Here is a 25,425-nt window from a genome sequence, read left to right as displayed (position 1 = left end):
AAAACCTTTCACAATGAAGAGAAAATAAAGAATTCCTGAGCACTAAACCAGCACTACACAGGATATACTAAAGGGAAGCATGCAATCTGAAGAAAAGAATCAAAGTCAAGGAAACACAGCATTGAATAAAAATCACAATAAGACTAGTAAACATACATAGATGAAGAAAGAGGAAAACAACAAAATAGCAGGAAACATGACATATTTCTCCACAGTAACGCTCAATTCCCTAACCAAGAGACATGCAACAGCAGATCAGATCACAAAACAAGATCCAACCACATGGTCAACGATAAACACCAATTCTGAATGATGGGATGGGAAAAGATATTCTATGCAAATGACCCTGAAGAAAGATAGGAGTGATCCCACTGTTATATGATAATAAATTTCAAGAGTTGGAAGCCTGAGTTTTGTTATTGTTGTTGCTGTTATTAGTGGTGGTGGTGATGGTGGTGGTGGTGGTGGTGTTTGTCTTTGCTTTTGGGTTTTTTAAGGGTGGGGGAAGGAAGACACGGAAAAGGAGGGAGGAAAAGTGAACAAATGCACTCTTGCTATTCACCACACACTATGTGGGGAATGAACTATGCAACCTGCGAGGAGGGACAGGAGTGGGAAAGCGAAGGAAGGAGACTTGAACTCAGCTCCTGACTTATAAAATAACAACCTTTATGTAAAACACCTTGATAATAACAATAAGATTATAATTTTTTCAAAGGCAGAAATTTTTATTTTGTTGACTTCACATAGAACAAACAGACCAGGAAAAAGATGAACATAAAGACAAGACATTTTTACACACATCTCTTCTGGTCCCATCTTAGAAAATGCTTTGTTTCAAAACACTAGTTAAATGACCACCAAAGTAGTAAGAAACTACCACCAAGAGCGAAGTCAAGAAAAGCAATACACATTTTGGGTGTTTCCTTTTGCATTTATTAAAGAACGCATTACCCATTTCCAGTTCTTCTGTTTGTAGTGTGTGAGCTTTGTCCCCACAGCTAAGTCATTTCAGATAAAAATAAGCCTGACAAGGAAGCCACCAAAGTGTTGTTTTCTCCTCAATATCCAATCGTGAGACAGGAATGCATGTAGCAGCATTACATTTCATCTTACTGTCAACCTAAGGAGCTCTGATTTGCCAGTCGATCTGAGAGTTCTGATTGAGCCTAATTTTTTTCTTCTTGCTTCACTAATAATATGCAGATATAAATCTCATCTTAATAAGATTGAGAGCAATGAAAACATTTTTTTAAGTCATGGTAGAATACAGACATAGCTACCACTTACTGGATTAGCAAGCAGGAGTGTTAGGTGACGAGAAATATCACCAGGATAAAGGTGCAGGTTTTTACTCGGTAACTTTAAGGGGCTTACTAAAACCATGACAGTCTTAAAAGCCACATTCTACTTGGAACTTGGGGAACTGATTCCTCCTGTCACTGAATAGCATTAGCTCCCATCGCGCCAACCGACTTCTTCAGGGAATGTTGACAGAGCTGAAGTCTTGTCTCAGGATGGCAAGAACAAAGATGTCAGGGCGGCGTAAATCTTCACCCAAGCACAAGCGGACCGCACAGGAACTCATTCTTATACTAAAGTGACATTCCTGACCTTCCGAGGACTGGTGATGTCAAAGGAAACCTGTGGACGACCCGCCCGGCCCGGCCGAGGCTTACTGAGATCCTGGCAACAAAAGATAAAGGATGGATTTAATTGGCTGAGCTCACAGCACGATACTCACTGGAGGAAGCAAGCTCCGTCATCTCCTAAGATAAAATGAAGGCAGAGAAGGAACAAAAATGTTAAAAACACAGCTACTTCAATATTTCCAATCACGCACACTCCGGGCACTCTCCAAACTCAGGGCTCAAAGAGCAATCCAATACAAGAACACACTAGGCTTCTTATGAAGCCACAGGGCAGGCACAAAGATTCCCTGTTTTGTTCTTCGGTTTCCCTATGGGAGTGCTTGCCTTCTTTATGAACACATCAAACATTTCTGGACTTCTTTAAGCCGCACGTGGTTCTTGTGCAAGGCGGATGGGGCCTGTGAACAGAAGCACTGAGCGAACCCGAGCCCCTGCCTACCTCCTGGGCTAGCGTGCCTCCACGCTGACTTTTCCAGAAAACCAGGAAATCCCCGGGCAGAATGGAGACCTGTCTGCTAGGAGACCCCCCCCCCCCCATTAAACTGTGTGCGACCCGTTTCCTCCGCCAGCCTCAACCAGGCTGGCTCCAATTCCAGGCGCAGTCGCTGCATTTAACGTCATAAATAATGCAGCTGCGCGGGATGAATTATTCAGGCTGCAAGGAACATTCGCGCAGGTTGAGGACAGAATGTGGCCCAAATCGATTGACTCCCAAGAACAGGAGGAAACCCAGGGCCTCTCAAAATGGCACCTTTATCGCTGAAGGTGCCGGAGACAAGTGTGGTTTGCCTCATTTCCCACTGTGGGTTGCACAAGTGTCCCGGCGTTTTACTAAATTTATTGCATGTTTCTTTCTGCTGATCTAAATAAATGAGAGGGGTTCGTGGGAAAGGCCCCAATGAGGTTAGAATGGGTGACAGGCTAACCCTCTCAGCCTGACAGAAGGGCAGACACAACCACCCAACACAACCAGCAAGATTCACTGGCCGGGAGTCCCTATCTCTTCTTCTAGAAAGAGGAGGAGGAAATGGTGACCATTGTTTTCCATCTTCGTTCAGGTGCAAAACATTTGCAAACACTTTGGGGCACTGGTAACTCATGCCTGTAATCCTAGCTACTCAGGAGCCTGAGAGTTGAGGATCACAGTTCGAAGCCAGCCCAAGCAGGAAAATCTGTGTGACTTGTATTTCCAATGAAATACCAAAATTTAAAAAGCCGGAGGTGGAGGTGTGACTCAAGTGGTAGAATGCTAGCCTTGGACTGGCACACACATGCACACACATGTGCACACATGCACACACAGACACACACAAAATTGCAAATACACAGATTTGTGGCGACACAGAAAAGAACTTGCCTTTCTCTAACTGGATGCAAGTTTGAGTAAAAGTGTGAAGTCTGATACATTCGTGTTATCCCAATGAGAAACCACTGAGCTGACTGCGCTCTCCCGGCAGAATCCTCGCCTTGGAAACGCTGGTGTTACAGGTCCCACCCACAGACTCCATCATCATAGAAACGGGCAGTGAGAAGATGCCCGGGTTTGGTATATATAGATTTTGAAAATCAATCTCCCTACAAGTTGACACACTATCTGCAGCCTAGATCCCTCCGTTGAACACCCTACAGAGGCAGCGCTGTGTAGGGCCCCTCTAAAGCACAGGAAGTTTAGGGACGCCACTGCCCACAAATGGAGGAGTGTTTTCATGCCTTGCCTCGCCCTTGGCACCAATGTTACACCTCAGAGTTTCCCGTGATGTATGGCAAGCTCAACAGGCATGTGAGGCTCGGGGTCCAAACACACCAATGTGAGAAGCCCCTGGACTCGAGGTTCTGGTTTAAAAAGAAGAGTCACGTGGTTCTACACCTCAACAAGAACCCTGCTTCCCTCCTAGCCTCTCTCCATTCCCACCTGTCCGGGAGGAGGCCAGAGTACCCTTACACTCAGCCACGGTCACAAGCCTACCAATTTGTTCAAAAAAAAAAAAAAGCAGAGATGCTCAGATCCCCCCCCTCAATCCTTCTGAGCCAGAAGAGCAGAGCTGGGGGTCAGGCATCCGTCCCCTGGAGTCCGCACAGTGAGCCACGCATGCTCTTCCATTTTGCAATGTGCTTAGACAGAGGATCCCTGAAGAAAGCCACAGCTCCCAGACCACAGGGACAGAGCAACCTGCCTCGGACTCGATGACCTTCATCCATGACCCAACCATGAAGCTCTCTAGAGGACCGGTGAGGCCACGTGACCCACAGGCCACCTAGCAGTGACCTCAAAACAAGCTCCAAATGGAGTATCTGTCCTTCCCCCCCCACCAAAAAAAAATCCGCTCAGCCCTCAACACTATCCATCTCAGTGAAGGGCACTCCAACCTCCTCGAGCCCTGACTCCATTCCTGAATCCCCAGACTCCTCACTCCCCCCGGGAAAGGCCAACCCCTCCATCTTCCAGTCTCACAAGCACAGATCTCACACGCGCTCCTCGAACTCAGCACTGAGCAGCCCTCCGAGAGCCGCAGCATCTGAGAGCGGGGGATGGCTGGGCCTCAGGAGGTCCGGGCGCACAGGAGGGCAGAGCTGTCTGAAGTCCCTAGGAGACCTGGGCCTGAGGGGAACGAAGGAGCACCGGCCTGCGTTGCTTGTGATCTGGCCGACTGTGACGAGCATGTCTCCCATCGAGGCTCATGCTCCCACAGGGTGCACAGACGGCTACTTCACATCCACCACCGTCTTTGGAGCCACAGCAATGTGGTGGACAAGAGCCACCCCACGTGCTGGCCAAGCTGCCCACTCGACCCAGAGCTGAGGAAGGGAGACCTTCTTCCACCATTGGGATAAGGATTCGTAAAGAGGAGAGGAGGCGGGAGGGTGGTCTGCCTCACCTGAGGAGGAGAGCGGCTGCCCCCCGGCTCCGGGACGGCGCTGAGATCGGCAGACTTCGGAGGGAGTGAAGCAAGCTCTGTAAGGAGAGAATGTCCTGAGTACGAATGATGAAGACACGAGCCGCATGCTCTGACAACTGCACAAAGATGTCTGCTCGCATGAGTTCTCCTCCAATAACACAATCCTCGCCATGGCTACAGGGTGGATCTGGAATGTTCCCCCAAAGGCCTGGTATCCAAGGCTTGGTAGGAGCTGGAGCTTTAAAGGACTGGAGCTTGGGGGAAGGATGTGAAGGGAACCTTGGGTGTCTCTCCCTCTCCCTCTCCCTCCTCCCTCCCCTCTCCCTCTCCCTCCTCCCTGTCCACCATGTTGTGAGCAGCTCTGCTCCACCAGGCCCCTCCCTCCATGAGCAGCTTCATTGGAACTCAAGGAACGGGCCATCAGATCCCAGACCAGAGCTCTGAGACTGTGATACACAAGAACCCTTTCCTCCCGTGAGTTGCTCGTCCCGGGAATTCGGTCACATGATGGAAAGCTGACGTGCAGAATTATAAATAGAGTTTTTTTATTCCTGTGAAAATACATAATTTTACTACTTTGTTGCACGCAGAATAAAAATAGGGAAAACTGGCTCAAAACCAGTTCCTTTCTTGATACATTAGTCTCTTCCAGAGACAGAATGAACCCGTGGCTTCAACAGCTAATTGGGGAAAAAATAAACACAGAGCAGAGAGGCACAAGGGGAAGAGGTTGGGGGTTAGCCACTCTGGGTCAAGTACTTGCCTCACTGCCCAGGCAAACAAATAGTCACAATAAATTTTGCCAAACGTTGTGTTTGCATTATCAAAGAAATGCTTTGCGGAACTGTTTTTTTTTATCTAAAGAACATCTTCTGGAATGCATAGGCGAAGCTGGGGTAAAAAGCAAAGGACAGCCTCCCAAAAAGAGTCCCAATCTCGGCAAAAATCATTTTGTGGGGGGTGCTGCCTGGACAGCATGAAGGCCTTGAGTTCAAACTCCAGCACTGCCAGAAAAAGAACGAAAAGAAGAGAGGTTTAATTTAGTTCTGTGGTCCTGCTCCTGGGGCTTGAACTCAAGACCTAGACACTGTCCCTGAACTTTTGTGCTCAAGGCTAGCACTCTACCAGCTGAGCTACAGTTTTATTTCCAGCTTTTTGGGAGACAAGAATCTCATCCCTGCCCAGGCTAGCTTTGAGCCATGATCCTCAGATCTCAACCTCCTGATAGCTAGGATGACAGGCGTGAGCCACCAATACCTAGCAAGAAAGGAAGAAGTTTTGAGCGCGCATGCACACACACACACACAAAACACTCAACACACACCAGCAAGGGTGTGTCGGCTGACAATCTCTCCATGGCATTGTCTTCCTGGCGTTTTGTGTAGGTGGACTTCCTTTCAGACTGTTTATCCCTGGCCAACTCAGCCTGACCCTCTCATCAGCCTAAGCCCCCTCATCAGCCGGTCTGGCTGCTCTGATATGGCTTCTGAGTCCCCACCCCCTCGTGACCACGTGAGAATGGGATCCTACAGAAAGACTTTCCAAAAGTAAGCTTAGCATGCCGACATTCCCCAACGTCCTGATCCGCTGAGTTGGAGCAGATATTTCCTCCTTGCCACGTTGAAGTTTTACCTGATCTGCTTCAAGTCCAAAGGAGGTTTCTGCCGACGGGTTAAAAGACCGCCCCACACATTGTAAAGCCGAGGTTATTCAAAGAAAATCATGAATAGGTGCTGGTGGCTCACGCTTGTAATCCTAGCTACTCAGGAGACTGAGATCTGAGGATTGTAGTTCAAAGCCAGCCTGGGCAGGAAATGCCCAGTGGAGACTTATCTCCAATTTATCACAAAAAGTTGGAATGGAGCTGTGGCTCAAGTGATAGAGCACTAGCCTTCAGCAGAAAATGTTCAGGGACAGCGCTCAGGCCCTGAGTTCAAACCCCAGTGCTGGTGTAAACACGCGTGCACACACATGAACAGAGAATGAAGAATTTCCTTAAGCTTTCAGATATACTTTAAGCTATAGATAAACAGGCAGGTTTTTCCCCCCACTGCTAAATTTACTCTAGAATGTTCCTAATTCTAGAATTACCCAACCTTTAATCTCCACCAATGGCTGAGCCACGGGCCTGGAGAAGCTGGTCTCTGGTCACCCGGGAGACTCATGACACATTTCCCTGCAGGTCCGCCACCGTCCCTACCCTCCCTACTCACGTGCAGCCTTGGGCTCATCCGAGCTATATCCATAGTTCTCATTTCCCCTCTTTAGCTTGCTGTCAACAGCGTCTCTGGTTGTCTTCGCAGTTGCAGATTTTCTAGAATTAAACCATTGTATCATCAAACACTACCTGGGGCTGGAGATCTGGTTTGCATGTTTTCTTATACACTGAACTTGTACACTGAGCTGAGCCACTGCCTTCACAGCGGTTCACAGGGCCTGCCTGTGCACACACCCCACGGGGGCGTCGTCCTGTGACAGGTGCACACGGCCTGCCTGTGCACACACCACAGGGACATCCTCCTGTGACAGGTGCACACGGCCTGCCTGTGCACACACCCCACGGGGGCGTCCTCCTGTGACAGGTGCACACGGCCTGCCTGTGCACACCCCCCACGGGGGCGCGTCCCTCTGTGACAGGTGCACACGGCCTGCCTGTGCACACCCACGGGGGCGTCCTCCTGTGACAGGTGCACACGGCCTGCCTGTCCACACCCCCCACGGGGGCATCGTCCTGTGACAGGTGCACACGGCCTGCCTGTGCACACCCCCCACGGGGGCATCGTCCTGTGACAGGTGCACACGGCCTGCCTGTGCACACACCCCACGGGGCGTCCCTCTGTGACAGGTGCACACGGCCTGCCTGTGCACACACCCCACGGGGGCGTCCTCCTGCCTTCCACAGCGGTGCACACCCTGTGCACACACACACCCACAGGAGCGTCCTCCTGTGACAGGTGCAGACAGGTGCATGAACACTCCAGAAGCCATTGGCCAAATAAAGCAGGGATTGGGAAACTCCGATCCCTGAGCCCCATCTGGCTTGCCACCTGATCTTTATAAATAAAGTTTAATTGAAACATCACCTGTCTTCATATTACCCACAGCTGATTTCAGGGTTGAGACCTCGCAGGGACCAGATGGTTGGCAAAAAGAAAAGAATTTACAATGCTGCCTTGCTATAGAAAAAGTGCACCAATCTCTGAAACAAATGCAGGTCGGAAGTCGTGGGGAGGGAAGTGTGGGAATGGTGATCTAGAGAACTCAAAGCGCTATCCTCAACGCCCACCAATTTCTTCCAAGGGAATAATCATAGATGTGTGGAAACGCTTCCTGTGTGAGTTACGCGTAAGGGAATAGCACAAATGATGCAGCTGGTCGTTGGCAAAAGAAAAGACAATGTATCTCCTGGGATGAGTTTTCATGCAGTCTAGTAAGAACCTCGGCCTGGCTGAAGGGACAGCCCGGGCATGCAGCACAGACGCCGCTCACGGGAGCAGCCTGCATGAGAACGCTCACTAGGACATTCCGTTCATCATGACCCCAACCTGAAAACAGGGTCTGTTGACTGCGCGTGCTAGTGCATGTCTGTAGTCTCAGCTATACAGGAGGCTTAGGTAGAAGGGACTGCAGTCTGAGACTAGCCCTGATCAAAAAGCATAAACAAACTAAAGCCAAAAGGGCTGGAGATGTGGGTCAAATGGTAGAGCAGCTGCCTAGCAAACATAAGACTCTGAGTTCAAATCCCAGTGTGGCAAAAAGTATTATATTATTATTATTACTACTACCACTGCTTCTATTATTACTCCAAGCCCATTTAAGGCAAAGGAGAAAACAAATTTGCCCAGGATGTGGTATCACATGAGCATAAAACGCCTAGATCTGTTTGTGGCTCAGGAAGACTTAAATGAGCACCTGTGATATATTCTAGCTCCAATAACCTGTGAGTCACATCTCTGGGTGTGGGGAGGGGGCTATCACCTGGACGAGCTCTCGTGCCATGGGTCTGTGAGGAATCTGCGGGGTGCTGAGGGTGAATTTCAGTGGTCAAGACCCCACTACCTGAGCTGAGGTACTCCTAAGATGCATGCTCTCTCTGTGCTACACTTCCTCCAAAAGCTCTATCAGACAAACAAAGGAAAAATGTTAGAGACAAGCATTTATTAGCAGATATACTCTGCAGAATAGTGTCTAGTGAAAAAAGCAAGCCACGCTTACTGTGGTCCATATTTTACTAAATACCCATGTCTGCACAGCCGTGCACATGTGAACACGCATGCGCAAACACACTCATACTCTGCTGGCAATGGTCACCTCTAGATAGTAGACTGGGGGTGAACTTGCTGCTATTTCTTTACTGTAGGCTAGCACTCTACCCCATGAGCCATGTTTCCAGCCCAGCTTCTTGCTGGTTAACAGGAGATAAGAGTTTCAGGGACTTTCCTGCTCAGGCTGACCCTGAACTGTGATCCTCGGATCTCAGCCTCCCGAGTAGCTAGGATGACAGGCGTGAGCCACTGGCATTATTTCTAGTATCTATTGCATTTAATTTTTAGGCAATAAATGTGCACCGATTCTATTTTTTTAACTAGGTAGGGTCATTTTAATACGAAAGATGTCTGCGAGAACCTGGACTGAACGATGTGGACACACTGGTAGGAACAAGCAGGTAGATGTGGTCAGCAATGAGCCGCCTGCCTCATCTGGGCCAGGACCAACGGGGCAGGGAGAGCACACACAGACGGAGCCCACGGTCCACCTTTCCCCAGGTCCAGGAGAATTGCTTAGCCTCCCTATCTCTGCGTGTACGCGTGCGCATGCGTGTGCACATGTGTGTGACACCTGCGTTAGCTGCTATCATAGCCACCTCGAGGTTCTCTTATGGCTGTGGGTTCCCCACCCCATATCCCACGGACCTTGATGGCTCCACTATGTTCTGAAATCCCCAACGATCCTCCAAGAACAGAAACAGAAGGCACTGGGGCAGTGGGCAGTGCTGAGCCGAGTCCTAGCTGGCCACCAGGAGAAACACAGCAGGACAGAGCGGCTGGGCCTCTTTCCCGCCTCTTCCCCCGCCCAGTCGGAGGCACAAGTTTTCAGACCTCCAGGGTGGGATTCCGAGACCAACCCCCACTCTGAGAGCCCCGTTATTTGTCGGGCAGGGGGAGCTGCATACGTAGCCCCTGACCCTCGGTGATTGCCCACATCCACCTACTCTACTGTCGAGAGCATGTTGGATTATCTAATAAATACCTCGCGTGGCTGTGAGGACGTCCCGGCTGAACCAGCGCCTCCTGAGAAGCCCCCCTCCAAGCGTCTGCCGAGGGTCACGCTGTCTGTCATGTCCTGCTGCCTGTCCTGAGCTCCATCACCTTAAGAGTGCTTTCAGCTACAGCTGGGCAGCGGGAACCCAGGGCTCAGACCCCCCCCTCCCCCAGGTGGATGGACCAGTCAGTGAACATTGCCCAGTGTGCCTGCCTGAGCAGTGCATCCAGCCTGGCCTGCTCCCCACTGCCCCAGAAATCCCAGCAGGCCCCCTGCTGGTAGCCTCAGCCGGGACCCAGGGGTAGGGACAAGAGCCGTGGTGCACAGCACCCTCATGTGGAGAGAGTTGCACATGGCAGGCACTAGGAGACTCCGCCTCCCCGTGAGCCAGAGCAAGTCAGAGGTAGGCAGCTCCACCCACTTGTGCTGAATATATTAATCAGTGTTGCCTGTGAGTTTGTGGTTGGCATATGGTTTTTGTTGGGGCTTTTTTTTTTTTTTAGTCTCGTCTATTTTCAGTACTCAGTTTTGAGAAGCATAATCCTTAAAACGCCACAGTTAGGTGTGGGTGTGTGTTGGTTGGTTATGTTTGACCAAAAAGACAAATGTGGTTGCAAACTTACCTTATTTCATTTTGATAACTAGATTCTAGATGGAGGAAAGAAGAAGAAAAGGCAATTAGAAAAATAAGATTATTCATTCAAAAAAGAATTCATCATTGATTTTTAATGGGCCTTATATTAGCAGTTTGAACAAATAGATATTACGTGACCCCATACCAGAGTGTCAACTGGCTCCTAAGCATAAGTAAAATAGGATTCACTGTTATCTAGCAAAAGGGAATAATCTGAGTAATTGAAATAGTATAGGTAGCCAGTGTACACCTAGTGAATGAATACTGGATTTGATTAGCAAGATAATCAACAGCTCATCACCAAGATGGACTGTTTTACTAATGACAGCTGCTATTTATTATTTACTATGTGCCTCACACCAGAACTGTACAAACACTTTAGTTAATGAATGTCATCATATTTTAACAGGATGGCCACCATTAGGTTAGTATTACCCTATTTCCTTAATTCTAAGATACATTTTCACTAAATAGTAGCAATTCATACGGCATGGCACACACGCAGAAAAAGCTGTGATTACTATTTCTAATCAATGGCTTTCCGGACCAGAAAGAATCTTGAATGTGAAGATGTAAAAACCCCAGCATTTGTGTGTTCCATAACTGCTCACTTCCTTACCCAGAACTCCCAAAGACCAACAAGACACCCATTTTCCTTATCTCTAGATAATGTCCTCACTAGATCCCAGTTCGAATAATGTCTTCCTGCTCACACCTCAACCTTGTAGCTGATTTTGGTTTAATTTCAGGGAAGTTAGGCGCCCCTCCATCGGGCACCCACAGGGATGCAGGAAAGCTACCGACACCCCACAAAAGCAGGGCTGGGGGGCTGGCCTCGGGTCCCCCGCTCTACACACGAAGGCCCCCAAGCCCGGCTAGGTGGGAACCGTTCCTCCATTAGCCAGAGGCTCACTGAGGTTCTCCAGGTATGAGCAGGACACCGGGAACTACGTTTTGGACAAAAGATGTTTACTAAGTTGAAGCGTGGATGTACTCTCCCTAGCAAATCCAGCAGCACTTCAGTTCTTGCATTTTGCTAAGTTATCATGTCATTTCCACTGAGCCACGGCTGGCGGTGGAACGGGAGCACTGTAAGTGAGTCACGGCAGACCCTGGCCACAGCCCTGGACTGGCTATGGAGAAGAGGGAGGGGCCGGCTGTCCCTCCAGCCAACATCTCACCGCAAAGCCACACAAAGGGGCAAGCCCAGGAGGGATCACAGGAGCGTGAAGATGCTTGATCCTCATAGTCAGTCTGTAAGATGACGGCTCATCCACAGGGTGAGAACTGCTGAGGGAATGGACAGGCGCCCTCCGCATGGCATGTGTGGGCCCACAGAGACATTCATCAAGGCTTTGTGACCTGCCGGGGCAGACAAGGCCCAGGGGAGCAGAAAGTCCAAGGGGCCAGGAATCCCACTATTCCACAGGAGACGAGGTCACAGACCCCAGGGACGGCGCTGGACAGTGTGCCATCACCTCTCGATGAAAACTGAAGCTGTCTCCACAACCTGGAGAAAATCCACGGTGCTTCCCCAGAGCCGGCCATCGAGTGAGATCACCGCGGGACAGAAGCAAACTCCCACCTCATCTATGTCAATACGAGTTTACTGCTTTTCAACTTTTTTTTTTTTTTTTTTTGCCAGTCTTGGGGTTTGGACACAGGACCTGGGCTTGAGCTTCTTCTGCTCATGACTAGCGCTCTACCACTTGAGCCACAGCACTACTTCCAGTTTTCTGCTGGTTAATTGAGGCCAAGAGTCTCACGGACTATCCTGCCATGGCTGGCTGTGAACCGCGATCCTCAGATCTCAGCCTCCTGAGTAGCTAGGATGACAGGCGTGAGCCACTTCTGCTTCTCAAGGAATAAACTTGGACCACAGAGTGAATCTCCCACGCACAAACACAGCCTATGGAGGAGTCAGGGCCCACCCACAGCCCAGCTCAGGCTGGCCCACGCCGTTCACATGCACTGTCCAGTAAGCAGTGTCCGTGTACCACGGTGCGGTGCCCGGTATGCGCCATCGGTGCCCTCGGATGGCAGCGAAGGCCACAACAGTGACAACCACAAGGCCACCCACAGGCTCCCCATCATCGCATCTCAAGAAAAACAACTGGGCTGAGGAAACTATCCAATGAGGAGAAAATGAAAGAAAGGATGATGAGGACGGACACACTTTCAGATCTTAGAAAGTTCTAGGCCATCCCATGACAAAGCGTCTGAGGCTCAATAATTACAGCTGCCTAACTCCCTCATGACCAGGCCATGGCACCCACAATTCCACGTAGCTCAGCGCTCTCTTTCAAAGAAGAGAAATGCGCATTCATGCTAAGGAACTTAATACTACTGCTGTTATTAACCACAGGCCTCTCTCCCCCCCCCCCCATACACCATTATTCTATAGCCCAGGTTGTCCTGAAACTTGCAGTGCTCCTGCCTCGGCCTCCCAAGACCTGAGATTAAAGGCACACAATACCAGACCTAGCTAGGATCAAAGGCACAGGAGGAAAGGCTTCATCTCTCATAGGCTTACCTGTCCTTTGAAAGAACTGGTGAGCCCATTCATTTCAACTACCTATTCCAAAAGTTCAAAACTACATTTAAATTTCTATGGTGAAAAAATTACCTTTTTTGTCTTTTCCAGACACGCAGCAGCAGCAGAATATTATAATCAGAACAATTATCAGGATCAAAAGCAGGGACAGAGAGACTGCCAGCAGAGCTATGGCCCAGGTGGGCAGTGCGGCTCCTGGCTTATCAACAGCGTCTATGAGGTCGAAGAGAGAACATGCATTAGTGATGTCTGCACCATTCCAGATCACGCATTCTGTCTGCCTCATTCTAGACCACATTATGGTTACCAGTGATATTGGAACTCCTCTCCTGAGGGGTCCCAGCCAGCTTCCTGTTGGTGTGTAATTACTCAGTATCTGGAATGACCGTATTTGTCACGACCAAGAGAGAGCTGCCAAGCCAGTCAACCAGCCCACGCTTTATTTGGTTAATGCCTCTCACTTTCCTGGGAGGCAGATCAGGCTGGGCCAAGAAGCCAACAGCCTGGGCTTGGCGTAGGGATTGTCTTATGGACAAGAATGGGGAATAACATCGCCTCTGTCTTCTCCACCATTTGCAGTTCCACAGTGCAAAGGAAATCAGGGCGCACTGAGAAAGGGTCACTTCCAGAGGACCTGGGGTGCACAACTTTCACCGAAGCCTCCCAAACCCCCGCAACGCTCTACCACCCGTGGGTGGCTTTCTCTGGACTCTCCTGAGCTATCCTCTTTACCATCCGCCTTCCCTGCTTCTTGAGACCATAGTCGGGAGAGGAGAAGATAAAAGGGGAGGGCAGGTCCAGCAAGCAAGGAAGTTAAAGAGAGATAAGGAGGGAAGGAAAAAGAGAAGAAAACCCACCTGGAGTGGGGGTTGTTATAACCAAATCTTAGATCTGGGTAATATCATTTTATGTGGTTATCTAACTCGGGTCTTGAACTCTGGGCCTGGACACTGTCCCTCAGCTCTTCAGCTCAAGGTGAGCGCTCTACCACTTGAGCCACAGCACCACATCTGGTTTTCTGGTGGTTCATTGAAGAGTCTCATGGACTTTCCTGCCCGGGCTGGCTTTGTACCTCAATCCTCAGATCTCAGCCTCCTAAGCAGCTAGGATGACAGGCGTGAGCCACCAGCGCTCGGCTCTCTAACTCAATTTTTAAATTTAAATTATGTGTAATTGAATATTCAGTGCCTGGGCTGCTGACCTCAAGTGCTCAGCCGCCACAGACATGGAGTGCTTCCCGAATCACGGGCTTGTAGGCAGGACACAGTATTCCCAAGAGAGCCCTTCCCTGGCATTTCACCACACAGAGGCCAAACCGCCCTTAAGTTGTGCTTAATTGTGAACCACTACTTAACCGTAGTCTTTCCACCCTGAGTGTTTAGGTGGCATCTCAATGAAAGTGCCCTCCGTGTGGGTCCTTACAAAATGTTAACAGGCTTCCTCAGAAGGGACATGGGGCTGCCCTGGAACCCCTGGCCATCAGTATTTTGGAGCCAGAATCTAGAGTTTTGAAAGCTGTGGTTTGTTAACCCTGTGTCCATATTACATGGTCAAGACCAGTGTCTCAGCCACCACCACCCCCACCCACCCCACCCCTGCCTGGATGACGTGTCGGGAAGCCGAGGCCCAGCTACCGGTGGGAATAACCCACCGGCTCATCTGAAAACACGTGCTGAAACCCAAGGAACTCTGTGCTTGGGAAAATTACATAACATTTTAAAGATCATTTGTCTTTGTCCCTTTTATGAGAGCTACTCTGCTTACCTGAAAGGATTTCTTTGAACTTCTCACCAAGAAATTAATAAACGCTAAATCATTTTGACAAGTTTCTTTTCTTAATGCCTCATGTACATTGTTATCGTGAATGAATAGGCAATCCATGGCTGTTGCTTCCATTTCTTCTTATATTTTCTACTGTCTAAGTTGGACTTAGCTCCTTCAAGTTCAAGGACTATGTCTCATTTTTTCCCTTATGTCCCAAGCATCTGGAGAATATCACTCATTGGTAGATGGATGGAGGGAGGGAGGGAAGGAAGGAATGAGAAGGTAGGGTGTTTGGAGAAAGGCATGGATGGATGGACAGATGAATGAACAGATGGACAGATGGTCGGGTGGGGGGAAGGAGGGAGGGAGGGAAAGGGGGAGGGAGGGAGGTACAGATGGACACATGGTTGGGTGGGTGGATGGATGGATGGATGCATGGTTGGGTGGATGGGTGGGTGGGTAGCTGGATGGGTAGATTGAGTAGATGAGTGGGTGGATGGATGGGTGGATGGATTGGGTGGATGGATGGATGGAGAGAGAGAGGAAGGGAGGGAGGAAGGTTGGAGTTAGGGAAAGATGGATGGATGGTGGATAGATGGATTGGTGTGTGGATGGGTAAATGGATGGATGGATGGATGGGGAGAAGGAAAGGAGCGATGGAGAAGGGATGGAGGGACGGATGGACTGATTATGAGGCTGAGTTCCCTTCTGACTTTCCATAGAAAAATCTATGAGCAACGTAGTCAGCTGTAGCTCAGAGAATCATATTGTCCCCATATCAAGGCATCCAGAGAAGAATTGTGGGATTATAGAAAGGCCAAAGTATTTTCCTTACACCCTCTATTTCCTCTTCCCCACTGACTCCCAGAGATGGGCTGGGGCAGAGACAAGGAAAAAGGAGCAAACTGATCCTCTTCCCACGCCACACCTCTCCGGTCTGAGCCGGATCACTGACTGGCACCGCGAATCTGGGCACACCAGTGCCCCGTGGGCCTTTTCCCTTACTTGACAGACAGCAGAACCCAAGAACCGTCTGGAAGGCCCTCCTACGTGCGGCTCAAGGCCACCCCCAGCAATGCCGGCATGGGTCTCAAGTGGCACCCCAGAGATTCGGATTCAGGAGGAAGACAGCCCACACTTGGCCAATCCCCGTGTGTGGCCAAAGTAGGAATGCTGCCTGGGCAGCCCACACATCACAGGACGCTCTACGTTCCTCTCCACGCTGGGGCAGAATGGCGCCGACCGTGTTCCCCACCGAAGGCTTGCAGCTGGAAGGAGCCTCTGACTGCCCGGGTGTTGGGCTGGCCATGGTGGAACCGGCCAATCTCTCGGCCACTGTTTACTCGCTGTGTTATCTTTAGCCTTCGCTGGCTCACCTGGTGAAGCATTCCTGCTTTGCCAGCTGAACCAGCTGAGGAGGGTGGAGGGTGCAGTGGTCACTGAAAACCCAGTTAGGCAGACGCTCACAAGCTAGCGTGTGTAAATACTGACAGGGCCATGATAAGGGGCAGGTGGGAGACCACATGTGTGTTGACTTACTGGCCCCTCCCTTCCCTGCTGGAGATAAATATGATGTCTGCAGTCTGTGCCCCACCCGATCTGGACCTGACCACCTTTCCTCCAGCCCACAGAGACCCCTGTGTCCCTGTGGGAGCGTCGGGCAGGAAGCGAGGCCACGGCGTTGTGGCTCCGGACTGAGTCTGGGGGGGAGGGCGTCTCGCGCCGGCCTCCTCCGCTCTCTTGCTCTCAGTTCAGCCAGCAGTTCAGCGGAGCCACCCACAGGTGCCCCCTTCCCTCCCACAGCAGTCGCCAAACGCCGACGACCACAAAGCCTTTGTGGGCCACGTGGCTCCTTCCTCTGCTCTGTCGGAAGTCTGTTTTCCCCAGAGTCTCACACCTAGGGGAGACTTCCGCTCACACATCCCCTCCAACACCGTGGGGCCCAGAGTGTTAGTGTATGAGGCGGCTCGAGTTAGTAGTGCTAGAGCTTCAGGAGTAAGTACGTGTAATTTTGGTAGCAATTTTAATGGATTATGTATCCCATGTATGTACATGTGTGTGCATGTGGTGTGTGTAGGCATGTGTGTGGTGGTATGCACAAACATAGGTCTGTATATAAGCGTGTGCATGTAAACAAATGTGCATACTCAGTTATACACATACATCAGACATATATATGGCCCCATTCCATACAGCATATAGTATAAATGTGTCTATGTCTGCATATGTGTAGAACACCGTGGAAATGTCGCTTGGTGTAAGGCATGCGTTTGGACACCGATGGTGACTCTGACCAGGCTGGGAGAGAACTGCTCTGTTCTCCTCCCACCCTTTTCCAGGAAGAACCCTGGGCCCCCAGGAGTGGCAGGAGCGTAGAGCCCCGTGCTCTGTGAGGTCAGCGGGCCACCCTTCCCCCACCCCACCCCCGAAATTGCCACTTCCCACAAACACATTCCACTCCGCAATCACAACACCCCACAAGGAGCCTGTGGGTCCCCACAGTGCATCTGCCTCCCATTACACAGCCCACACCCATGCCAGCGTCCCAGGGACCCCAGGGGTCACCGGCCGCCCCCGAGGGCCAGGACAGCAAGCTGGGTCTAGGATGGCGCCGCCAGCCCCCAGCTCCATGGCTGCCTGTGGTGCTCTACCTTGGCATGAATTATGCAACGGGGGGGAAAATCCATCTTTTAAAGCACAGCTCTGAAATCTCCTAATACGCTTTTCTCCAAAGGAGCCTGTGGATCTAGAAACCAAAGCAGACTTTCTGGCTGTAACATCCTCCCAACCCTAGGGGCCTTCCTACACCGCCATCTCTTTCTTCTTTCCTTCCAGAAAGGAAAGCGCTCCTTCCTTGCACTCCCAGGCCAGAAAGATGGCCGGACAGAGCCCCACCCCATCCCTAACAAACCCTGGACCACTGGCAGCTTTCCAGGATCTTGGCTGGTCCCCTACTGGCTCGGCAGCCAGCTCTGCCAGCCAGGCCCGCGCTGAAGTCTGCAGCTAATACAACTTGGATAAAACACGCAACATGTGGCCAGCCGCCCGCTGCTCTGGGTCTTGATGAATAATTTAGACAAGAATTACCCTTTTCCAAATGAGTCCAATAAAGCAAGACTCACTGCAGCCTGCCCACCCGTACAGCCTTCCTTCCCAGCCTCCAGCTGCCATAATTAAGGCTCTGGTCCTAGTCTACGAAGAACGCCACCGCGCTGATCCTGATCTGGGGAAATTAAAGGTCCCTCCCCTTGCCCTTCCCCTACGGGAGAAGAAATTTGTGGGCAAGCCGATCTCTCAACCCCATTTCGATCCAGCTGTTGCAGGGCTGAGCTGTTACCTTGTTAAATGGTGCTGTCAACAGTCAATTTTAGTCCATTTAGGGCTAATGGAACTTTTTTTTTCAATCTTCCCTTTCAAAGCCTCCACCCAACTTCTATCATAGTTAAGTAGCTTAAAGACAAAGAGGGGTTGGTGCCTTGGAGGGCTGACGCCAGGGTAGGATAGGGGAGGGTAAAATGAAGCTGGAACATTCTAGTAGGCCCAGTGTTTAATGACTGATAGGAAAATGTCAAAGGGATCCCTGAGCCAGCCAGCAGGGACTCCCACGGACAAAGCTGGTCTGGCTGAGCATGGAACTGAATCATGACAGGAATGGTTAACATGGACGGAACCAAAGCAGGCTAAAAGGAAAAGGGAGGGAGGGAGAGAGGGAGGGCAGAGATGCCCAAAACAAACAGGAGAAAGAGAAGCAAGATTCTCACTTGGTCTTTGTGTGCAGTCTGGGCCGGATTAAACTAAATTCCCTTAAATAAAATGGGCAGGAATAAATTATCCTTGACCTACAGAAGCCTGGGCCCACAGGCCTCTATCTGGAAAGGGCTGACATTACCACAGCTACCCCTGAGCGTCCTGGGACCTGAGTGCCCCAGGGAACCTCGGCATCTGCACACGCTGCTTCTCTACACGACCTCAAGGAACCAGGGGAGAGGCAGGGCCCCCGGGAGCTGCCCCCTGCCACCCCGAGCTCCAGCTCCAACACAAGGAGGCCCGTCTCTAGTTGAAGCTCCTCAGCCTGTGCTATTTGTCACAGCAGCCACAGGAGACTCATACTGCTCACACACGGTGGGTGGCAGGGATGGGGGCAGGTCCTGGTGACAGTCTGCCAGGGCTGGCCCCGCAGGGGCCTGTCCCACAGACCTGGGCAGACCCCCAGACCATGCCCTCCTTCACCCAGACTCACAGCAGAGACCCACAGCAGGGCTGAGGTGCATATGGTGAACATTCAAGGAGGATTTAGCATAGTACTTTGTACACGCTATAGAGTACTGTTTGTTGTTATTCATTGTTGTTGTTTGTAGTAGTAGTACTCTTTACTTTGACCATAAACTTTGTTCTGAACTTTGAAAGACTTTAAGTCATGGTATTTTCAGGGTGGACCAAGAGAAAAGCTATTCTTAGCTTCTAAGCCCTGCTCTGCTGGTTTAGCTATGCAACCTTGATTAAAATATGACTCATGCAGAAACTCCCTTTCCTTACTCTCTCCTAAGAGATAAAGGTACATTTCTAGCCAGGTACCAGTGACTCATGCCTATAGTCTTAGCTAATCAAGAAGCAGAGATCTGAGGATCAAGGTTCAAAACCAGCCTAGGTAGGAAAGTCCATGAGCCCTTATCTCCAATGAACCACCCAAAAACACCAGAAGTAGAGCTATGGCTCGAGTAGTAGAGTGCTAGCCTTGAGTGTAAAGGCTCAGGAACAGCACCCAGGCTCTAGATTCAAGCCCCAAGACTAGCCCAAAAAACAAACAAGTAAGTAAATAAATAACAGGGACATCTCCTGGGATGTGGCAGAGGTACCTCACTTGCCTAGCTTACGTGAGGCTTTGCATACATCTCCAGCTCCAAAAAACAGAAAGTAGGGGAGAGGCGAGAGAGGAGGAGAAGAGGAAAGGGAAAGGGGGGAAAGGAAGAGAAGGAAAAGGAAGGGAAAGAAGGAGAGGAGAAGAGAGGGGAGAAGAGGAGAGGGGAGGGGAGGAGAGGGGAGGGGAGGAGAGGGGAGAGGAGGAGAGGGGAGAGGAGGAGAGGGGAGGGGAGGAGAGGGGAGGGGAGGAGAGGGGAGGGGAGGGGAGGAGAGGGGAGAGGAGGAGAGGGGAGAGGGGAGAGAAGGAGAGGGGAGGGGAGGAGAGGGGAGGGGAGGAGAGGGGAGGGGAGGAGAGGGGAGGGGAGGAGAGGGGAGGGGAGGAGAGGGGAGGGGAGGAGAGGGGAGGGGAGGAGAGAGGAGAGGAGGAGAGGGGAGGGGAGGAGAGGGGAGGGGAGGAGAGGGGAGGGGAGGGGAGGAGAGGGGAGAGGAGGAGAGGGGAGAGGGGAGAGAAGGAGAGGGGAGGGGAGGAGAGGGGAGAGGAGGAGAGGGGAGGGGAGGAGAGGGGAGGGGAGGAGAGGGGAGGGGAGGAGAGGGGAGAGGGGAGAGGGGAGAGGGGAGAGGAGGAGAGAGGAGGGGAGGAGAGGGGAGAAGAGGAGAGGGGAGGGGAGGAGAGGGGAGGGGAGGAGAGGGGAGGGGAGGAGAGGGGAGGGGAGGAGAGGGGAGGGGAGGAGAGGGGAGGGGAGGAAGAGAAGACATCCAGCCCCTGATGACACCCCCCCGCAGGCCCCACCGACCCTGACTCCAAGCGCACAGGCTGCTGGGAGCACTGCAGTCCGAGCTCTTCTGGGCTGAGGCTTGGCAGTAGATCCCTCTGAAGGATCTAAACCTTCCAGTTCTACCACTTGATCACATACACGACATACCAGGCTTGGTACTTTCAACTGCTGAGGAAAGCAAAGCATGGGAAGCCTTCACAACCGGGGAAACCAAGGGGACCTGAACACCTCCCCGATGTTTTAGGACTGGCTTCTTCACGGTAGGAAAAGAGAGGTTTAAAATGAGCCCTCTGTCTGTCTCTGAACTTGGCTGCAGCCTGGTGGCCCTGATGACCGAGGCTTCCGAGGGGTCGCTATGGAGGAACTGGGGAAAGGCAGCTCTTCCGGGTGGAAGGGTGGGCGAGGCCACAGTGCCCTGTGGTCCCCACGTCATGCAGGACTTTCTCAGGCCGACGCAGAGCAAGCCGAGTTCGAGGCCGTGACCCGCGTGCGGCCAGCAGCCGGCCTTCACTTACCAGGGGACGGCGGGACCACCGTGAGGTTCACGGTGACGGCCGTGCGGGCCTCCGGAGCCCTCAGTGCAGCCACGCAAGTCAGCGTCCCGTTGCCCTGCGGCCGGAGCGCCAGGACGCTCACCACACCGCCACCAGCCCCCGGCTCCGCGAACGAGGAGTAGCTGGAATGGCTGGCAGGGACGCCAACCCTCCAAGTAATGTCCGGGAGCGGGGTCCAGCCCTGGGCTCGGCAGGTGACATTACAGGGCTCATCCTCGGTGACCTCAAGGTCATCGCCAGGGATGCTCAAGGTTCCCATGACTGAGGGAGAGAGAGAGAGACAAGAGAGACAGCGAGGCGTGGCAGCACCGCTCCCAGTCAGCTTTTCTCCACCATTTTTCCACCAATTTTTGCTTCAAATCACATTCTTCCCAAGCCCCTCCCCCCCCGCCCCCCAAAAGGCTGTGTCTGTCCCAGGACGCCTCAGCTCAGGTTTTGATCTGTGTTTTTTCTTTTTCTTTTTTTTTAACCTGCCAGGTTCTTGGGGAAAGGTGAGTTTGCTCACCAGGAAATAGAAAATTCCAGAGAAAATGAGGATATATGCAGACTCATGGGGAGATAATTATAGGAGAAGGCGATGGTGGATGCATATGCCCTCAAAATTGTCTTGGATTGTCCTGGCAGCAAAAGTGAAAAGGGAAAGAATCTATGTTCTTTTCAAGGGGAGGAGGAGATACCCTGGGGCCTTGTGGGAAACAAACCCCTCCTGTAATTTCCATCCGTCAGATTTATTTTCTTTATTGGAGGGGGAGGGAATATCACAAATTTAAAACATAAGATTTTTTAAATTTTTCTGAACATATTTCTAGTTCCAAGTTCAATCAAAATTTAAAGCAAAAGGTCAAGGTCACTAGCATCAATGACTAACCCAAATGAGGTATTCAAATTGTTGACCAAGATAAATTATTGTTTTTGTTAAGAATCCTCTTGCAGCTAGGTGCTGGTGGCTCATGCCACTCAGGAGGCTGAGAGCTGAGGATCACAGTTCAAAGCCAGCCTGGACAGGAAAGCCCATGAGACTCTTATCACCAATAAACTACTCAAAAAAGACAGAAGTGGTGCTATGGCTCAAGGGGTAGAGCACTAGCCTTGAGTAAAAAGGGATTCGGGGATAGTGTCCAGGCCCTGAGTTCAAGCCCCAGGACAGGCTTGAAAGGAGGAGTGGGATTGGGAGGAATGGAAAATGAAAGAGGTGACATTACTCAAAATGTACTGTACTTAGTGATTTTACAGCCACTTAAAGATACTACAAATATAATTTTTAAAAAGAGAAGAATCCCTTTGCCTCTGTTGGCGTTCATACATTTGAAAAGAATGTTATTTTTGTTAATATAAATAATATAAACAATAACCTGGGAGTTCAGCCCCAGCCAAGACACAGCCTTTGTGAAATACATATGCATTGATACATTCAAATGACAAGAAACCGCAGCTGCCCAGTACAACAGAAAGAACACAGGACCAAGGACTGAAGACTGGGCTCCCCCCTGGCCTCCAGCTCCGGAGACACCTCGGGCAAATGGCTGAACTCTGGGAGCTCTCAGGTCTCAGTTGGAGACTAGATTGTATTTCTCACAGGTTTGGGCTGCTATTTGCAGCTGTCTGGGCACCCTTTGCATTCTTCAGAACCACCGAGGACCCCGGAGACCCCCAACTTTCCCCCAGCGGCTTCCGTAAAGGCTGTCTGGGAATGTGAGCAGCATGTGACTGCTGCGGCGGTCACGGGCACTCGGGGTGACTCCAGCTGGAGCTGGTCACCTGTGCTCGATTTCCTCCTTGATCTATGGGGAGGAGAAAGCACTCATGGCTGGGGAGCTCGTGGGCATTTCCTCCTCCGCAAGGAGACCCCGCGGCTCAGAGGCCCGTGTGGCTCTAAGGACACCGGAGCCCCATGGAATCAGGGCTCATGACAGCACGCCCGGTCCAGCTCCGAGACCCTTCAGCCAGTCAGCGAGGATGCTTTCACACGGCCAGAGGCTGCGTTGGGATCTGACGTGACAGCAATCACCATATACGAAATGCACCTTAGCGGTGGTCAGACAAGTCCCTACACTGAGATGCCGCATGGATTTGCGGATTTGCAAATGGTCCTGCCCTTGGTTCCTGTGTCCCTCGTCCCTCTCTTTATCTCTCTTTCTCTCTTTCTCTGCCTGTCTCTCCCTCTTCCTCTCTTTGTGGATTTGCCATTGATAGCCCTCCAGGCTACCAATGAGCTTCTCTCCTCCCTGCCTCCGCCAGCATCTGGATCATGCCTCATACTCACACCTTGTCACGTCCACTCTTCCCGTTGGGTCCTGAGGACAGGATCTGCTCCTCTCTTCGTCTGTGTGACCCACTAAACTGGCTGGCACAGTGGCCCGGTCTGGCTGGGAATGAATGCGATCACTCGTACAGGTCACGTGTGGTACGTGCTAGAAGCCGTGCAAGTCTAAAGACTCTCCATTGAGCTGCTGTCCAAGGAGAGCACCAAGACACAGAGTCCACGGGTGCTATGACCGAGGCCACACTGGAGCATGAGACCAGGCGGCCAGGCCAAGGCCTGTGCTGCTAAGCCTCACCCCACACCGGCCTGGACCTGGTGTACAATGAGCTGAATGGATGGACGTGAGTCTTTCGAGCATCCTCATTCATGTCCCCCACTAACCTGCAAACGGGGCAATGAACTCTCTTCCTCACTTTATTTCTTTTCTTTCCTTTTTTTCTCTTGGTACAAGACCAAGACTCAAACTTAGTACCCGATGCTTTTGCTTTTTGGTAGTGCTCTACTAACTGAGCCATGTCTCCAAACCCCTCTTATCTTCATTTGAAAAGACAAAGAAATGAAGCCATCTGGGGGGGGAGGGGGGTCCTCCTGTTAAAGAAGGTTGGTTGATGAATGCAAAGCCAGAATTCACATCTTTGATTCTCTTCCTGTGTTCTTTCCAATTATAACAATAAATAACAATAAACAGTTGAGCATGCAAACTAGCCAAAAGTTCTGGAAAACTTAAAAGGTTATTTCTAAATCATCACTGTACCCATCATTAAACTACACAAAATTAAAGCCACCAAAAGCAAAGAACCATCCATCTAGCTACATTTTGAAGTTTAAAAAAATCTGTTAAATGCAAATGGAATTAGACAGACATGTCCTTCCACCAAAAGTTATCCAGCTTGATTAGACAGCAACACGAATGCAGACAAAATACAGATGGAATCGTTGGAGATTTTGCTGAGGCGAGTCAATGAACAGGCTTAAGAAATAATGTCAGAAGCGCAGTGTGGTCCCTGGTGAGACAAGCAATCACAGAGATCAGGACTCGCCTTGGGGCTTCTAGAAATGGTGTATGTGTACACTATTAAAGACCACAAAGTGATAAGATCCTTCAACTTTTTTCACTATGCAATGTGACCTTCAGCACCTTAAAAATACCTTAAAGCAAGAAAAGCAAGGAATCAAATATTACAGATTTTGTTGACCCTTTCCCTTCCTCTGAAAGACTTGCTATATTTTGGTGAACTTTGGACTGCCACCACTGTGGCCCAAACAAGGTAGACTAAGGAAATTCTCCCAGGAAGAGAAAAAGGTTAAAGCACGCTTCAAAGCTGTGGGCAAAGAAATCTTATGGATCACACGAAACACCATGAGACGAGAGATAACTGCCCATTGTTCACACCAACATGACTGCAACGGGACCCGGGGATGCCACGGCATGCGTCTACAAGACGCTGGGAAAGTGATACCACCTCTGACTAAGAGTCTAATAAGATAAAAGGAGTGGAAAGATGGAAAGAGGACGGGAGGAGACAGACGAACAAATGGCAACCATTAGTTCAGAATAACAGGAGGGAAGGAAGGGGGGAGGGGACAGACAAAGGTACAAGGAAGCATCAGTTGCTTTAGAACAATGACAGCCTACCACCACCTCAAGGTAGACTCAGGGAGCCCTCACTACACAGCATGGCGCCTTAAGGCCCCTGCCGGCCCGAGCTCCGGCCGCGCCCTCACCTTGGACGGACAGGAAGGCCGAGGCGTCCAGGTCGCTGCTCTGGAGGCTGCAGCGGACCTGCCCCGCGTCGCGGAGCTGCACATCGTGGATGATCATCTCGGAGACGAAGTCCCCGCCGCGGTCGTAGCTGGCGGAGGTGAAGCGGTCGTTGGTGATGATGGGCTCCCGCGGAGTGACGCTCAGCACCACCACGCCGTTCAGGGCCCACATGATGAGCTTCCAGCCCGGCGACACCGTGCAGTTGAAGCGGGCCTCCGAGCCCTTCAGGACCGTGACGTTCTGGGGACCTTCTACAATCTGATAACCGGACCCGGAAGCTGGTAAAGGAATGCACCTCCTAATCAACACTGCCTCCAACCCTTCCGTGTTTACCAACCGTGACCTCCTGGAGGCCCACCCAGGACTCCAGCTCCAGGGCCCCTCTCCACGCCCTGCCCTAAAGCTCCTCCTCAGAATGTGACCTTTGAGAAGAGTCTTTGCCCA

The 25,425-nt window shown here is 51.1% G+C and overlaps 1 protein-coding gene across 2 annotated transcripts in view; it reads right to left on the bottom strand.

The window, feature by feature from the left end:
- Nucleotides 1–913: 913 nt before the first annotated feature.
- The window catches only part of Igsf5 (immunoglobulin superfamily member 5), a 28,465-nt gene continuing 3,953 nt past the window's right edge, over nt 914–25,425 (bottom strand). The window contains exons 3-9 of one of the 2 annotated variants that reach the window (XM_042687370.1): nt 24,942–25,259; nt 20,915–21,214; nt 13,072–13,212; nt 10,435–10,459; nt 6,763–6,863; nt 4,529–4,605; nt 914–1,686 (exon numbers count right to left, since the gene is read on the bottom strand). In XM_042687370.1, coding sequence (XP_042543304.1) covers nt 1,591–1,686; nt 4,529–4,605; nt 6,763–6,863; nt 10,435–10,459; nt 13,072–13,212; nt 20,915–21,214; nt 24,942–25,259 — 1,058 coding nt within the window. In that variant the 3' untranslated portion in view covers nt 914–1,590. The remainder of the gene's footprint in view (nt 1,687–4,528; nt 4,606–6,762; nt 6,864–10,434; nt 10,460–13,071; nt 13,213–20,914; nt 21,215–24,941; nt 25,260–25,425) is intronic. The other variant, XM_042687371.1, reaches the window with a different exon arrangement.

The sequence above is a fragment of the Dipodomys spectabilis genome, unplaced genomic scaffold (assembly GCF_019054845.1).
Source record: "Dipodomys spectabilis isolate Male_0828 unplaced genomic scaffold, ASM1905484v1 ptg000107l, whole genome shotgun sequence".
Classification (NCBI taxonomy): Eukaryota; Metazoa; Chordata; class Mammalia; order Rodentia; family Heteromyidae; genus Dipodomys; species Dipodomys spectabilis.
This window is presented reverse-complemented; position numbering and strand designations above follow the sequence as displayed.